An 18,055-nucleotide genomic window follows, 5' to 3' on the forward strand; every position below is an offset into this window, starting at 1 on the left:
TGCGTGTAATTCACCAGACAACCCAGCGGCCCGTGACCCAGCTCCCGGCTGTCCCTGATCCCGTAGTGGCTCCTCAGGGCCGCCTCCATGAACGGCAGCTGATCCGGGACAACAGAGCAAACACATGTTAAAAACCCATTCAATTTGGTGCTCCAGACAAATTTTCAAGCATCATGCATTTGTATAAAATAAATGTTGATTTAACATGAAACTTCTATATATTCTTTCTTCTTTAAAAGGAACCCAACCTTAGATCCGTATGCCAAAGCATTCATGAACTACAACCACACTTGTTTGTTCATCTGATTCTACAAGTAGGAGGCTCTTTTATCTGTCACGGCAAATATTCATCAGAGTTGTGATCTGTCACACGTAACATGCACAGACGAGCCGGCGGCAGGACTCACTCTGCTGGCGTCTCCCTCGCCGCACTGCTTGATGAACTCGAACACGTCTTGTCTGCAAGGTCTGAATCCGTTGGCTCCGGGATCTTGGCTGTCGATGGCGACGGCGCCCCCTGCTGCCTCCTGGAGGATCTGCGGGAACAGCAACACACACACGCCGTGAGAAAATGTACTAAATATCTTCAAGGAACATGATCTTTACTTTATACCCTAATGATTTTTGGCATAGAAGAAAAAATCACTAATTTTGACCCATAACATGTATTGTTGGCTATTGCCACAGATAAACCTGTGCGACTCGAGACTGGTTTTGTGGTCCAGGGTCACACATAGGGCTGTCACTTTGTGTTCGAAAATCGATCACACAATCGATCGGACCAACCAACGCAAGTTTCGAAAACGAAAATAGGGAATCGATTTTAACGGTCTTCTCTCGGAGCGCGTCCAGCTCGTCACGATACGCCCGCAGCGAACGCGCGTCACACAGCGACTCCAGGCTCTGACACACACATTACAGCAAATGATCCTTCTGCATAATGTGCCTCTTTTTACTACAAAACTGTGAATTCTGCCGGTATGCAGACAGTCTCATGCATACAGATACAGATTCGGGCTACGGTCTACAGTCGCCTTTGTTTGACATTTCTAATGGTAAACACAGCCATGTTGAATCCTGCAGTGATGTTGTTCACTGATGTTATGGCAGTCCACTCTGATTATTGTTTTTCGAGAATGTTGCACTCCTGTTTGACATTGTGCACGAAACTTCACGCCAATAAATTAACAGGAATATTGCAGACTTGTGCGTGTCTCAAGCGCCCTTTACGTTCGTCCTAATGCCTGTTAGTTGTCCGTGGATTTGCCCATATTCGGCGTCTAAAATGGAAATGTCTTTAGACATGGAAAATCGATTTTACAATCGATTCAATGAACACTTATGTCTCAAAAATCAAACAGGATTTTTTCACAAAATTGACAGCCCTAGTCACATATGAGTAAATATAAGGCAGAGCAGGGCCGTTTCTAGGCATAGGCAAACTAGGCGGTCGCCTAGGGCGCAAACGGCTGGGGGGCGCCAGTGAGAGCCCCCACCACACCAAGATATTTTTTTCTCGCCCAAGCGAGTGGAAGAAAAATCCTTATTTTTTTACATTTCCGATAATGGAGCGTATATTTGCACTAAGTGCCTGTCTTTTTGGCAAAAAGACGCCCATCTCTAAATGTCTACAGTGGCATAGGTCGTAAGGCGTAAGGCGTGAGGTGCTTGTAAGTAGCTTTTGATGCATTCGACCCGAGTTCGAATCCGCCTTTTGCCGAACTCGCTCTTCTTCTCCCTTTTTTTTCCTATAATTTTCCTATACTATTGTAGTGTAATGTAAAATATACTTTTGAAATATTAATTTTAATTTATACAGTACATATTGGCTATATGGATTTTACATCATAGGAATACTTATATAAATCATAAACACCAGTGATAATGTAATGTAGACTGATACTCTATATAATAACTAAGATGTTTGAGCCCTCTTTAGTGTCCAGGTACAAGTCAATGGTTTTTCTTTGTTCAATGTGCACAGTTCATGGGTTGAAGCTCTTAATTTTTAGCTCTCAAAGTGCACCAGATTGATGCATTAATTTAACCTTAAAATGTACAAAATTTTCATGCCCCCGAAACCCCCTAGAGGACAGAGGTCCACCCAACATAGTTTCACAAAATCCTATGGGAGAGAACGATCATTTATTAACTTTATACTCCAGCATAGTGCAACAAAGTCCTTTTAAGTGAGTAAAACTGTTAATGCCAAATTACAGTTTTGGGGGGGGGGGGGGGGAGTGGGGGCTCAATAGGAATCTTGCCTAGGGTGCCAAAAAGGCTAGAAACGGCCCTGAGGCAGAGACATATTGTTTCTTTGAAATAACGCTCTTATGGATCCATTTTGTGAGTTACTGTGCATCTGTATTAAGTAATTTGGTGAGGTCAATTTGTAAAGAAAGACTACACGCCTGCACACATTTATATTCAAATACTCATACCTATAGACTGAACACGTGATACGCATGTGCACGATTCACCGATTTCACAGATTCACGTTTTTGAAGTTTACACGGAGATGATCACGTTTTTAAAAAAAAAATCTAAACTTGCGCCTTGGAACCCGTTTCAAAGTTTGGGTTCGCGAGCCACCGAACACTGTTGTCGTGCAAACGAACGGCCAGAACACATTAAAAGTTTTCTGTTTTCAGTTAGAACGGTGTCGTGTTAGCGGCCGCTAAGTTAATAATAATAATAATTAGGGCTGGGTATTGACACAAATTCCACAATTTGATTTACAAGCTTGCAATTTCGATTCGATTCAATATCAATTATTTTGGATATCAGGTTCAATACATGCCACATTTTCTCAAGGAAAACAAATCTCTTCACTAATGCTGTAAGCCATGGGAGTCAGTTGTAGCCTATAGGCTTCATTAGCATACTGTAATACTGAAGGTAAAAATGAACTGATTTGTATACAAACACTTAAAATACACTTTTATTTAAAGTTATATGAAATTATATAAAAATTTAAATGGTGGCTGTCATAAAAAACTTTCCAGATTTATTCAAACATGCATTAAATATTGAAGAACATTAAAAATGATAATAAATGTGTAATATGGTGCATATATTTAGCAGAATGCTCCTCTAGAGTTAATATTTCTCACTGACTGACGAGTTTATGGTCACATGGTTTTTCTGAGGTAAATGTGACGTTACATGACATTGTTTATTAACGTCTTTCCACGGCTGAAACACTGATTGAGCGACTCCATGTCACATGATACGGACTTTGATAAGTTGTTCTCTATCTTTTAACACACTTTCAGAAGCTCATTCATGTTTATCTCGCGCTGTAACTGGTGTTATTAAGGCGGAGGAGAAGATCATGTGCTTCTCTTGAGCTGAGCCAGAGCGATCTCACGCCACAGCGACAAAACCATATTTATGTTTTTGAATTTCGTAAGAAAATGGATGTAATTTGAAATCTGAGACTTTGTTTCATATCAATAGTAACAAAGCACAAAGATTATTGTGATTTATTGGATGGGATGCGCTACAATGTTCCATTCATTCATCAACTGAAAACAGGATGACTAATCGATTCTTGGGATTTAAGAATCAATATCGTTTCGTAAAAATGAGAATCGATTAAAATCGAGAAATCGATATTTTTTACCCAGCCCTAATAATAATAATAATACATTTTATTTATAGGTGCCTTACGTGACACTCGAGGACACCTTACATGCAGATAAAACACATAAAACAATTTGCAAGAAAAAAAAAAATAATAATAATAATAACTAATAACTTCACCAGAAGTGAATCAGTCAAAACTAACTTTATCTGGACAGTAACTTTATTCTAGATCTGCTGTAAAACCTGAACACTCTCTGTTACTGTAATCTCCTGTTATCACTGTAAAGCTGCTGTGAAACTCTATATTGTTAAAGCGCTGTATAAATGAAGGAGACTCGACTTGGAGGTGAAGCAGAATCACACACCTTTTTGTTTTTGATAATGAAGTCCAGGTAAGTTCCCTGCTGGAGTTGACTGAAGTCTGTGAAACTGAAGTGCTCTGCAATCTTCTTCTCCAGCGTGCGCAGCTGCGCTAGGCTAGGTGTGCTGTTGAAGCTAGCGACACGATCCTGGAAGTAGCTCTTCACGTCAGCTATGCAAAACAGGACCACATCATTAGGCAGGAAAGTATATAAATCAAGTATGAACATTTGATTCAACAAACATTGATGCTGATTATGCACACTCCCCATAGTCATCGTCATCCTAGGAAAAGGAGAACCGTAATAATAAGGGAATCTATAGATTTGCATCAAAAACGATGCAACAAATCAATGCAATCTTTCTTAACAAAATTCAAGCACCTGAGCAAAAGTAATTTAGATGTTAGACTGTCAGCTGACTAAAATTTTACTGAATTGATTGGTAACAATTCACAATAAGGGTCCTTTTTTTAATATAACTAACCATTAAAAAAATGATTTATTAAAGTCCTCCTGTAGTCAATAATTATATCTCTTAAAACTCATCTTTGCCACCAAACTGACATATTTAAACGCTTTTTCCTTGAAAAACAATTTTAAGTTTATGATTAGCCTTAGGCTGGCACTTGGCTGCTAATTTCTGATTGGATGAGTGACGTTATGTTTTACTGCTTGGCTATAAATGACCTAAAGTTGCAAAGTCCCCCTGTAGTCAATAATTTTATCACTTAAAACTCATCTTTGATCACCGAAATTACATATTTAAAAGTTTTTTCCTTGAAAAAACAATTCTCTATGTCTTAAAATATCTTGAATCCACTCACTCAGCTCAGAGATCCACTCGTTGACAATTTGGACTTTAAGTTTTTCAATTATTAAAAAACAAAAGTCGCATCTGTTAATATTATTTACTGAACCAGAGCTGACATAACAATGAGCAGTTGTTATTTTTTATAAATAACTAAGATTAATCATCAACACTTTAACAGACGTATTGCACTTTGTTAGTTAATGCATTAACCAATGCTAACTAATAGGACCTTTCTGTAAAGTGCTACCAATTCGTTTTATTAATTAATTACATTAACTGCAATTCAATCAAAAACCTCAATAACTGCTTAGAAAACCCCAACAAATACAGATAAATAAATAAAATATTACAAAAAGTTTCTATTAATTGTCATGTTTCCCTTTTAAGGCCCCGATATACTTCAAGTGAAATCGAAGAATGAACTAGTGTGATGTCTTTTCGAACAAAATCATGCCAAAACAAAGTTCATTAATGGATTTCAAAAAACGATTTTTGATTTTATTTTTTAAATCCCCAAAAACGAGCGTAAAAGGAGACAAAAGTGGATACAGGCATTGAGACAGAGCGACACGCGTCATGGGGGGGGCAATCCAACTGTCCTTATTGACTGTGTATTGTGTGAAGCTGCCTCCTTGTCATTTCTGACTTGTAACAAAAAACAAAACAATGTCTAAAAGCTGCCATGTGACAAGGTGTACAGCAAACAAGCTAAAAACCCCAGAAATACGTTTTTATAAGCTGTCGACTCCAAAAAACAAGCGTTTAAGGACACAGAAGTGGATACGAATGGGTAAATTGTGGGATCCTGACACTCAGTATGCACTAAAAATACATTATGTGTGCAGAAAACATTTTGTCTCTGGTAAGTCAAATATCCAAATGTCAGTTTTATATATTATATTTCTGTAAGATAAGCTATCCTGTCGCTCCAGCGGGCGTGAGTTAGTTCTCAGAGTAATATGACACGTTGTCTGTCTCAATCACCCGTATCCACTTTTGTGTCCTTAAGCGCTCACTTTTAAGGTCGACAGCTTATAAACACTTATTTCTGGGGTTTTTAGCTTGTTTGCTGTACACCTTGTCATAGCAGCTTTTAGACATTGTTTTGTTTTTTGTTACAAGTCAGAAATGACAAGGAAGCAGCTTCACACAATACAAAGTCAATAAAGACGTTTGGATTGCCCCGCCCCCCTCCCCGGTGTGGGCGTGGCCTGAATGCGCTCTGTCTCTATTGGTCGGTGTGATGATGATGTAATAGGTGGGTGTGGCTCAGAGGCTCCGCCTTCTTTGAGGTGTGAATCTCTGGTTAATTTCTTCTATTCAGACGCGAGTAAAAACCCTGGAGAGCCGCTTTATAGTAGAAACTGAAGCTGTGATTCTAATTGAAAGAGACACTGACACTCATGTTTAATACTGTAACGCATCTACTGTATAAAGTGCTGTATGAATAAACGTGACGTGACAGGACAGTCTGAATATAATGATCAGATGCTTTCTGAACTGCTGTTTTCTCATTTCTGTTGTGTGTTTAATGTGTTATTGAGAGGAAAGTGCAGCACATATTTATATATTCATCTAAATGCCTTTGGATGTTCACTTTTAAGGGACAAAAAAATAACTTTGCCATGAGTATATCAGAGCCTTAAAGGGTTAGTTCACCCAAAAATGAAAATTCTGTCAGTAATTACTCTCCCTCATGTTGTTCCAACCCCGTAAGAAATTCGTTTTTTGTGCGCAAAAAAACAAACAAAAATAACAACTTTATTCCACTATTCATTTCCTTCTCTCTGGGCCTCGAGTCTTTTCACGTAGTGTTTAAGCGTAGCGCGTCTGTGTTGCACGTCACACGTAGGCTCACTATTGGCCGACGCTGGTCATGTGTGTGATGCGTGTGACGTACAACCCAGAAGCGCTGCGCAGATTTACTACGTGAAAAGACTCGAGGCCCAGAGAGAAGGAAATGAATAGTGGAATAAAGTCGTTATTTTTGTTTTTTTTTTCGCACAAAAAGTATTTTCGTCGCTTTATAAACTTAAGACTGAGCCACTGTGGTCACTTGGACTATATTAACGATGTCTTTACTAACTTTCTGGGCCAGCAAGTTATAATGCCTTAGAAGCCTATGGAGGAGTGATCAGCTCTCAGATTTAATCAAAAATATCTTAATTTGTGTTCCGAAGATGAACGAATGTCTTACGGGGTTGGAACAACATGAGGGAGAGTAATTACTGACTAACCCTTTAACCTTATAGGGTGCTAAAACTGAAAAGGGAAATAATAAGGTGATAAAGTGGACACCTTCAGTGGGGAGCATCTCCGTTGCTCTCTCTTCCGTAGCTTTCTTTGCCTCTGCTTTTTTCTGAGGTTTCTCTTTAGCCACCAGATCCTGAGGCGCGTCCAAGGAGCCACAGCATATAGCAAGCTGGAACAGGGCTCTAGCTAGCCTGTCTCTCATGACACATGTCAGGAATGCCTGAATATTCTGAGGACACACACAAAAAACACAAGCACAATCAGTCGTTTCCATAACACGTTATAAAGTAGAAACATTCATGTTCTTAGTCGGATTCAATCACAGGGTTCCCACACCTCGGTTAACTCCAAATTCAAGGACTTTTCAAGGACTTTCCAGGTCCAAAACCCTCAAACTCAAGGACTTAATGTGGGACACATATCAAGTGAGAGCAAGGTTACATCGTGTTACCTTGTAAGATACATTGTTACAGTTTTGCGCGCGTGAACGTCATGGCAACGTACAACACAAAGTACCTCACACAGCAAACACTTAAAGGAGTGGTTGATTATGATTTCACTTTTCTAGCTTTAGTTAGTGTGTAATGTTGCTGTTTGAGCATCAACAACATCTGCAAAGTTACGACGCTCAAAGTTCAAAGCAAAGGGAGATATTTGCTTTTACAGAAATCGCTTTTTAAGGACTACAACAAACGGCTGGTAGAGACTACACCACATTCCTCCCGGGTTAGTGACATCACCAACCCTAGAATTTACATAAACTCCGCCCCCTGAACACGATTTATAGATTATCATGATAGAATATGCTAATCAGTGACTAGAAGATAACTACACATCAGCTTCATAAATTCATCAACTAACCATTCAGAAATGTCCTGTTGCTTCTACATGTTGTCTCTTCTTCTTGAGTCTCTCCATCATTGTCTGACTCCGGTTTGAACATAAAAGGCTAAACGTTTTTGATATTTTCAGTGCATGTGTGTGTGAGGTGAAACGACACGAGCTGTTGAAGCTCCGCCCCCTGTGCCGGGAGCAGCAGCTCATTTGCATTTAAAGGGACAGACACAAAACGATGCATTTTTGCTCACCTTCAAAAATTGACAATTTTAACATGTTATATAAAAATATCTGTTGGGTATTTTGAACTAAAACTTCACACACACACTCTGGGGACATCAGAGACTTATTTTACATCTTGTGAAAAGGGCATTATACCACCCCTTTAACGTAACACGTAAACACGCGTAACTAAAGTAAATCAAGCAAGCTAGTGCGCATAGGCCATGAAGTGTTGGCGGAATAACACATTAGTAGACCGGAGGGAATAATATGGAAGCACTTTCAAGGACCTGTGTCTGTGTGTGTTTACTTTCAAACACTTTCCAGGGACTTTCATTTTTTTTTCATGTTCACAAACTTTCAAGGATTTCAAGGACCCGTGGGAACCCTGCAATTAATCAAACCAGAGCAGAAATGGCATGAATAAGTTCATGGACATGTACAAAGAATGGCTTAAAGTGAATGAAGAGGGAAAGGTCAATCAAAAGAGCAACTGCATGAGGACCATAAAGACTCAATGGTTATGATGCAAGTCGTTGGAGAAACATTTCTGTGTGGGATTGGCAGATGATGAGCGTGACATCACATTAATGAGGAAAGCAACCGATCCCTCTCCGACTCTCATCTTTAAACCCATTTACATCCTTAAACAGCTAAAAGGAATTACCACTGCAATTACCAAGAGCGTAGCATGAAATAAAAGAATAGTTCACCCAAAATTCTAATTATACATCATCCACACACTTTTTGAAGCTTGAAAGCTTCAGTTCCAGTCATAATTGCAAAGACCAAGCAATAAAATCTCCTTTTGGGGTACGAAGTAGAAAGTACGTGATACGGGTTTGGAACAAAACAAGAAGAGAGCTTGTGGTGAACTATCCCTTGCATCTCATTAGGAATAATAATTACAAGTGGGAACTCAACCACCAAACCTTGTTTAAGAAAGACAAACACTTTTACGTAAAGGCTGCTCCAAACAAAAGGCAGCAAAACTACACAGCTATATTGTGTTCGCCCATACGCAAATCTTATCGAAGCTTGTTTTGGAATTCCTAATAAAGATGTAAACTCAAAATTGTTAGAAAAAAATCTGAATTGTGAGAAAACCTTCAAGTTTAATACTCAGGCTATGCGTCAGTGTTTTAGTACTCGAGACCAGACTCGATCTGCACACATCACAGAGCTAGTGCAAGATGAGAATTTGTGGTTAAAAGTATATAAATGTTTATTTTGTTATAAAATGTCCGCTGGTTTGTCTAGATGAGACTCTTATTCCTCGGCTGGATCGTGTCGAGACTTTGAAGCTGCACTGAAACTCACATCTGGACCTTCGACCCGTTGGACCCCATTGAAGACACTATATGGAGAAACATCCTGGAGTGTTTTCCTCAAAAACCTTCATTTCTTTTCGACTGAAGAAAGAAAGACTTGAACATCTTGGATGACGTGGGGGGAGTAAACTATCAGTCAATTTTAATTCTGAAGTGAACTACTCCTTTAACTCGAATTTGGTCCGAAGCACTACAACACTGTTAGGAGTTTTGGAAAAACCTTTAGTAAGTATGCACACAAGTAATAGAGGTGAGTGCCAAAGCAAGCACTGCTTTAACTTAGCAAGATGCCACCCATGAAGAACAGCAACTTGGGTGTTTCCAGTGCGGTTAGCAGACATCAAACATCCAAACCACAAGAAAAACCAGCTTGCAAACGAATACTCGCCCTTAAGTTGCTCACCTTCGTCATAGTTTTACTGAAGATGCCTTCAGAGTTGTTGAAGACTTCCAGGACTGCATCGGTGGCGGTCATATTTGCATATTTCTTCCTAAGCTCGGAGTTTCCCATCTGGGAGTAGATCATAGGTCCTTGGAAGGGATCCAGCAGGCTCTTCTTGATCTTAAACATTTTGGCATCCACCTCCTCCTGAATCTCCCTCTGAATGGTTTCTCTGGCCTTTTCCATGTGGCAATAATCAGCAGCCGATGCTTTACTCAACGTCTAAGAACACAGCATGAGCAAATAAAGTCTTATAGTCAATCAGGGTGGGAAATGGAGTGGATAGCGGGTGTCAGCTATATGTGTCACGGTCCGTTCAGCGCCGTGACACGCGGACGAGCACTGTGTCCGTGACACACAGCGCTGAAAACCAATCAAATGAGTTACTCGACAAAAGTGCATTATTGTTATTAACAACAGCATTCTTTGACAAAAGCTGTCCAATCCGTTACAAGGAATGTTTTAAGTAGTAAACCAATAAAAATATGTTAATATTTATGCTAATTTCCCACCCTGCCGATAACCGATTTATTGGCTGATAAATCTAAATCAAAATTTTTATATAATTTTTGAGAAACTGATTACAAAAACAAAAGTCTCACCATTAAAACCCATGTCCCAAACACACAATTATAATCCATTTTACTTTCTATTTTTCACAAAACACAAAAGGAGAAAATTTGAAGACTTTTCCATGCAGTTACAATGAGGACCGAAGCCTTTATGTTTCATAAAGAATGTAAAAGCACCAGAAAAGCCATTCATTACACTTAGGGATGCACCGATATGAACATTTTGGCCGATACCGATAATTATTTATATTTGAAAGCCGATAACCGATATATTGGCCGATAATTTTTGAGAAACTGATTACAAAAACAAAAGTCTCATCATGTCCCAATCACACAATTATAATAATGTTTTTATTATAATTTTATGCAGCCGATATGACAGACTTGTGCTGCACATGTTGCACTGAACTCTATTTTCCTTATAGAAAGTGCATTTTATATATTTCAAGCAATTCAGAACCATCATGTTGAACAGTGGCATCTGAAGTGTCTCAGCTGAAGGAGATAATACATTATTTATCGGCTTTAATATATCAGACAAATTTTCTTATCGGGACGATTACGATAACATTAAAAACTAACATATATCGGCAGATGCCGACATGGTGGCCGATATATCGTGCATCCCTATTTGTAGACTGAACCCTCAACACCGAATCAGACATTTCCGAAAGAGGGATGGACAGAGACCCAAAAAATATGTCAACAACAATAGAGAATCTTACCGAAATGGGCAACCCAAGACTCTGGATTCTGATGCCGAGTTCGTAAGGCGACTCGCAGCTATAATGGTCTGCAAGGTGCTTCAGGAAATCAGCAAGGTCAATTCTAGGAGTCTTGCATTTTCTCCGGAACATTCTGAGACTCTAAAGCAAGCAGAAAGCCATAGCGTTACGTCAACGCAGATGTATATGAATTGTTGTTTTTTTCTCTGTCTTCCCTATTATATTGGTTATGTTGTGTGTGTTAAACAAGTGCAGTGCTGTTATAAATAAAGTTATTCAATCAATGAGTATGTTGAATACTGAACACAGCCAATGCCAAGCTGACTCACCTTAAGAATGTCCACAGTTGTAATCTGATGCACATCATCATCTTTAGTATTTGCATCTATTTTGAACATTCGGTGGATAAGAGGGATCTTGCAGAGAGGGCCCAGATGGAGCTCTTCAAAGTGTTTCTTGTTCTTCAGGTTGGCCAGACCCTGTCCCAGTTCGTAAAGTGTGCACACGCAAGACACCGCCTCCACTGACTGACGGGGAAAGAAACACATCAAGTAAACTCAAGGGGTCTCATTTATAAACCTTACTAAAAGTGTACGTGAAAGCAAAAAATGTTGTACGGCAAAAAAATGTCAGACTTATAAAAGCGAGAACCTGCGCACAAACCCCTTTATAAACCCAGTCAGAGGAAGATTGTGAACATGCGTCTCCTCCCCGAAATAACCATATATGAGCTTACAACGCCTCGTTTACTGTGCATATCCTCATCTGCATATCATTTGCATATGCATATTCATGCACGTGATCCAATGTTTAACGGTACAAGACATTAGGAAAATATGAGATGCGGATGTGCGTCACATTACATTGTGAAGAATCATTTAGTAGCCGATTCTCGCCTTGTTTTCGAATAAATAAATCAAATAGTATAAAATACATTTCAGAGAAAGTTTTTCTCAATCTTTTCCACTGGACAAATAGTATTTTTAATATATGCTTTATACTTTTAATGGAAACGGATTGTGCATTATTGATCATTATTTGCGTGTAAATATTTCCTCAGTCCACGAGTTCTGCTGTTATCATGCGCTGAGCAAACATTAACACCCAGCATGCCTCAGGAAAAGTGTTCGAACGCAGCGCATCCACTACTAATATTTCTGTTTATTAGAATATTTTTAAAAAAAAATACTTCTCTGTGATGATTTGATGTAATTTAAGTGCTTAACTCCATTAATGAGAATGGCACATGTAATCTAAATGTGTATATCAGATGTAAAACAGAGTTTAAATCATTCTTTAATGTATTTAAACTGTTATAGTGGACATGCACTGTATTTATGATTAGGACTCATAATGAATATTAAAGTGGTTTTCCTTCATCAGCCGTCAGTCCCTCAGATCAACATCAGTGTCTCCAGAATACTCACACGCATGATCAGAGTTACTTACACATGCACTTACACATTCTCCCGTCAAGTGTGTTTTTTATATTTCATCACAAACCTACACTGGGACGTTTGTGAAGACCTCATACCTCAATGTACAGATTGATCTCCTTGATGGTGCGCTGAAGGTCCTGCACTGCAGGAAGATTCCGACGAGCGTCCACATTCAAATCTTTCAAAGCAGACACTTGTAGAAGTGAGCAAACTCTGCTTATTACCTTTGACAATAGAAAAAAATATAATTTAGTCAGGGTATTGACATTGCGATGAGCACAAAATAGGTCTGGATAGTGCTGGGCTGTATACCGGTTCATACCGGATACCGGTGTTTATTTTTGTTATGATATGATTTTTTGTGTATATCACATTAACAACGTTGGGAACGCGGCGCGACACTGTTTGAGAGGGTCTTTTCACTGTTGCATTGTGTGGTGATGCACATATGTATGAAGATGGACAGGTTAAACTATAATTAATAGCTGTCAAATTATATTACAGTGTTTCCCATACATTGGTTCACTATATCAACTCTGCCCGCCACAAATACATTTTCCAAAAGGCTTTGACATTGTTAAATAAACATGAGCGCTGCACGTTTCAAAGTCAAAACGCGGCGCGGGTGTTTATATATGAGTGTATTTGAAGGGAACTGACTGTCTTTAGAAAAGTTTCGATTTTATTTTCATTTAATCTTTCTTTATCTTTCCTGATAAAGCAGCGTTTATGAGCGCCTCCTGCTGGACCTCTTTGTAAACAGCATCATTTTTGTGGGTCTTGCAATCCTGTATTAACACTAGTGTGGGATTCTTCTACAATATTCACTCATGACAGTAAAATAGGGCTGTCTAAGTCAATCCACTGCAGTGTTTCCTCTCTCAATCAGTAGAAAATGTGGTCAACACCCAGTCATGCTTTAAAAAAAAAAAAACACTGTCATGTGCCGTGAAACTGGTATAATTTTGAAAAATACTGTGATATAAATCTTTGGTCATACCGCCCAGCACTAAGGTCTGGATAATTTCCCAAGACACAAACCCTCTCGATGGTCACATGCTCTCCTTCGGCTGCAAGGGCTCTCATGACGTCCTCCGCCAAACTGTTCACTTCGCTTGAGCTCATGGCCTTTCTCCGTCTCCCAACATTGTTTTCATTTTCCAGCAAGGCTTCTGCTGCCCTCATGTTCGAACCATGAACCTCCCTCATCTGGCTGTAGAAGGACTCATAGAAGACAAGCCCCCTTCCCTCCTTCGGTTTCTTCTCCTCTGCATTGGGCATCTTGGAACCAAGAACTGGGAAGTCACTAGTGGACAGATTACCAGGAGCGATTAAACTTGCCTTGGGCCGGACCACTTGTTCATCCTCCACAGGTTTGGACTGAACCTTCTTTGGTTCCTCATCAATCTTCTGTTGAGGTCCTACAAGAATAAAGCCAACAATGTGTTTTTAAAGACTTAAAGGGATAGTTCACCCAAAAATGAAAATGACCCCATGATTTACTCATCCTAGGTGTATATGGCATTCTTCTTTCAGATGAATACAATCGAAGTTGTATTAAAAAATGTCCTGGCTCTTCCAAGCTTTATAATAGGAGTGAATGGGCATCATTTTTTTGAAGTCCATTAAAGTGCTTCTATCCATCATAAAAGTGCATCTATCCATCATTAAAGTGCATCTATCCATCATAAAAGTGCATCTGTCCATCATAAAGTGCATCTATCCATCATTTAAGTGCATCTATCCATCATTTATGTGCATCTATCCATCATAAAAGTGCATCTGTCCATCATAAAAGTGCATCTATCCATCATTAAAGTGCATCTATCCATCATTTAAATGCATCTATCCATCATTTAAGTGCATCTATCCATCATAAAAGTGCATCTGTCCATCATAAAAGTGCATCTATCCATCATTAAAGTGCATCTGTCCATCATAAAAGTGCATCTATCCATCATAAAAGTGCATCTGTCCATCATAAAAGTGCATCTGTCCATCATAAAAGTGCATAAATCATCATAAAAGTGCATCTATCCATCATAAAAGTGCATCTATCCATCATAAAAGTGCATCTGTCCATCATAAAGTGCATCTATCCATCATAAAAGTGCATCTATCCATCATTAAAGCGTGTATATCCATCATAAGTGTATATATCCATCATAAAAGTGCATCTATCCATCATAAAAGTGCATCTATCCATCATTAAAGTGCATCTATCCATCATTAAAGTGCATCTATCATCATAAAAGTGCATCTGTCCATCATAAAAGTGCATCTATCCATCATTAAAGTGTATATATCCATCATAAAAGTGCATCTATCCATCATTAAAGTGCATCTATCCATCATTAAAGCGTATATATCCATCATAAAAGTGTATATATCCATCATAAAAGTGCATCTATCCATCATTTAAGTGCATCTATCCATCATTTAAGTGCATCTATCCATCATTAAAGTGCATCTATCATCATAAAAGTGCATCTGTCCATCATAAAAGTGCATCTATCCATCATTAAAGTGTATATATCCATCATAAAAGTGCATCTATCCATCATTAAAGTGCATCTATCCATCATTAAAGTGCATCTATCCATCATTAAAGCGTATATATCCATCATAAAAGTGTATATATCCATCATAAAAGTGCATCTATCCATCATTAAAGCGTATATATCCATCATAAAAGTGCATCTATCCATCATTAAAGCGTATATATCCATCATAAAAGTGTATATATCCATCATAAAAGTGCATCTATCCATCATTTAAGTGCATCTATCCATCATAAAGTGCATCTATCCATCATTAAAGTGTATATATCCATCATTAAAGTGTATATATCCACCATAAAAGTGCATCTATCCATCATAAAAGTGCTCCACAGGCTCCAGGGGTTAATAAAGGTCTTCTGAAGCGAAGCGATGCGTTCATGTAAGAAAAATGTTAATATTTAAAACTTTTTTAAAAGTTATTTAAAACCATATTTAAAAAGTCGACTTATGCCAAAAGAGTAACACTCGAACTTGACGCACAACGTAATGACGGCAACTGATGCCTCTCGCGGTTCAAACACACAGGGCTGGGCAACCGCGTTCGTCATTACATTGTGCGTCAAGTTCAAGTGTTACTCTTTAAGTCGACTTGCGTACGTCCGTCTGCCGGAAGCTAGTTATTTTAGTTGATAAAGTTTTAAATATGGATTTTTTTCTTACACGAATGCATCGCTTCACTTCAGAAGGCCTTTAATAACCCGCCACAGAGCCGTTTGGGACACTTTTATGATGGATGGATGGACATTTATGATGGATAGATGCACTTTTATGATGGACAGATGCACTTTTATGATGGATAGATGCACTTTAATGATGGATAGATGCACTTTTATGATGGATAGATGCACTTGAATGGACTTCAAAAAAATGGTGCCCATCCACTCCCATTATAAAGCTTGGAAGAGCCAGGACATTTTTGAATATAACTCTGATTGTATTTGTCTGAAAGAACAATGTCATATACACCTAGGATGAGTAAATCATTGGGTCATTTTCATTTTATGGTGAACTATCCCTTTAAGAACAAGGAACTGTTTATGTACTTGTCTATATAACTGTATATACTCTTACTGTCAAGGCACTTTGCTCCTGCTTGTTTATTATCTACAACTGGACAAACGGAGTAGGTTTTTAACGGCAGTGCAGACCCAAATAAGAGGGAGTAGCCATTCTCCAGTTCACTAATGGAGTTGCTTGCAGCTGGATACTTTCTTAAAACCTCTTTAACTCTATCTATCAGATCCTCTTGCTTCATTTCACTACCTCTTTGAGCAAAGTCAGCTCCCAAATAACTTGCTTTCGGGGATGGATTCGCAGGTGTTGGGTCATTGTTCACTGTTGGTGGGATTGCAGGTGTTGGGACTCTTCTGTGATTCTTATGGAAGATTCTCTCGTTCTCCACCAAAAGCTCATCGCTCAGAGAATCAATGAAGGAGGCGATTGAGCTAAAACCAAAGTCGGACACTTTGAGGTTTCGCTGATACTCCTGACTGAAGAATATAGACAACAACTTAAGAGGAATGCCTTTAGGATTTCCCTTAACCAGCTCCACAACGTCTTTATAAACCCCAGTGCGCACGGGTGCTGAGAAAACTATTAAAAAAACATATATGAGAACCACATGAGACTGAATGACAGAACCCTTCATTTCATTGTATTCATTTGAGCCATAAAAGTTGACAAATTACCTGTAGGTGTTGAAGCTTCAGCCATGGCACTCCTGTAGAAGATTTGCCTGTTTTCCACATACAGCTCTTGGCTTAGAGAGTCAATGAAAGCTGCAATTGAGGAGAACCCCAGTTGTTTCTTGTTCAAGGGTCTACCATACGCCCTTTTATAAAACTTTGTTAGATTTGAAAGAGGAATGCCTTCCTGGTAGATTTTTACCAACTCCACGACATCTTTGCATCTCTTTTCAAAGTCTTCATCTGTAAAATACATGACAGCACTTTCAGGATAATGTAAGATATATTTTAAGATGGCTTCCCTGACAGTACTTATTATCCTTTACAAAACAGCTACAAAAATAGAAGTAATAGATCTAGCAGTTGCATATAATGTGAAATCAGTACCTGTAAGAACTTTGTTTTTCTTGTGAAAGATCACACCATCTTCTACCGTAAGATCCTTGCTAAGAGAGGCCACAAACGTTTCCATCGACGGGAAACCAAGTTCAGCAGGCAAAAGGACTTGCTTATACTTATGAGCAAAGACCTCTGCTAACTTATCAAGAGGAATTCCTTGAGGGTGTTTTTTCACTGTCTTGATGACTTTCTTACAAATGTCCGTCTTAGGAACGCCTTTTGGGGGTTCCTTATTCAGCTCCACAACGTCTTTATAAATTCCATCAATATGAAAAAAGAGAAAAAGCATACAAACCATATATGAGAACCACATGAGAGTGAATGACATAACCTTAATTTTATTGTATTTATTTGAGCCATAAGTTGACAAATTACCTGGAGGTGCTGAAGCTTCAGCCATGGCACTCCTGTAGAAGATTTGCCCGTTTTCCACGTACAGCTCTTGGCTTAGAGAGTCAATGAAAGCTGGAATTGAGGAGAACCCCAATTCTTTCTTTCTCATAGGTCTCCCATACGCCCTATTATAAAACACTGCTATTTTTGAAAGAGGAATGCCTCCCTGGTAGCTTTTCACCAACTCCACGACATCTTTGCATGTCTTTTCAAAGTCTTCACCTGTAAAATATATGACAGCACTTTCAGGATAATGTAAGATATACACTCACCTAAAGGATTATTAGGAACACCATACTAATACTGTGTTTGACCCCCTTTTGCCTTCAGAACTGCCTTAATTCTACGTGGCATTGATTCAACAAGGTGCTGAAAGCATTCTTTAGAAATGTTGGCCCATATTGATAGGATCGCATCTTGCAGTTGCTGGAGATT

At 38.8% G+C, this 18,055-nt stretch overlaps 1 protein-coding gene across 10 annotated transcripts in view; it reads right to left on the reverse strand.

Annotated features, from left to right (window-relative positions):
* LOC307147298 (uncharacterized protein) overlaps positions 1 to 18,055 on the reverse strand; it is a 117,693-nt gene that overhangs the window by 77,004 nt on the left and 22,634 nt on the right. For 6 of the 10 annotated variants that reach the window (XM_079851941.1, XM_079851938.1, XM_079851940.1 and 3 more), the window contains 13 exons: positions 17,603 to 17,842; positions 17,216 to 17,476; positions 16,832 to 17,071; positions 16,215 to 16,736; positions 13,624 to 14,003; positions 12,678 to 12,806; positions 11,473 to 11,670; positions 11,144 to 11,284; positions 9,808 to 10,068; positions 7,060 to 7,243; positions 3,954 to 4,120; positions 408 to 536; positions 1 to 98 (listed from right to left, as the gene is read on the reverse strand). The exon at positions 1 to 98 is cut by the window's left edge and continues 78 nt beyond it. In XM_079851941.1, the coding sequence (XP_079708067.1) occupies positions 1 to 98; positions 408 to 536; positions 3,954 to 4,120; positions 7,060 to 7,243; positions 9,808 to 10,068; positions 11,144 to 11,284; positions 11,473 to 11,670; positions 12,678 to 12,806; positions 13,624 to 14,003; positions 16,215 to 16,736; positions 16,832 to 17,071; positions 17,216 to 17,476; positions 17,603 to 17,842 (2,950 nt within the window). The remainder of the gene's footprint in view (positions 99 to 407; positions 537 to 3,953; positions 4,121 to 7,059; positions 7,244 to 9,807; positions 10,069 to 11,143; positions 11,285 to 11,472; positions 11,671 to 12,677; positions 12,807 to 13,623; positions 14,004 to 16,214; positions 16,737 to 16,831; positions 17,072 to 17,215; positions 17,477 to 17,602; positions 17,843 to 18,055) is intronic. The other 4 variants (XM_079851942.1, XM_079851946.1, XM_079851945.1 and 1 more) reach the window with 1 other exon arrangement.

The sequence above is a fragment of the Squalius cephalus genome (genome assembly GCF_949319135.1).
Source record: "Squalius cephalus genome assembly, chromosome: 19".
NCBI classification, from domain to species: domain Eukaryota; kingdom Metazoa; phylum Chordata; class Actinopteri; order Cypriniformes; family Leuciscidae; genus Squalius; species Squalius cephalus.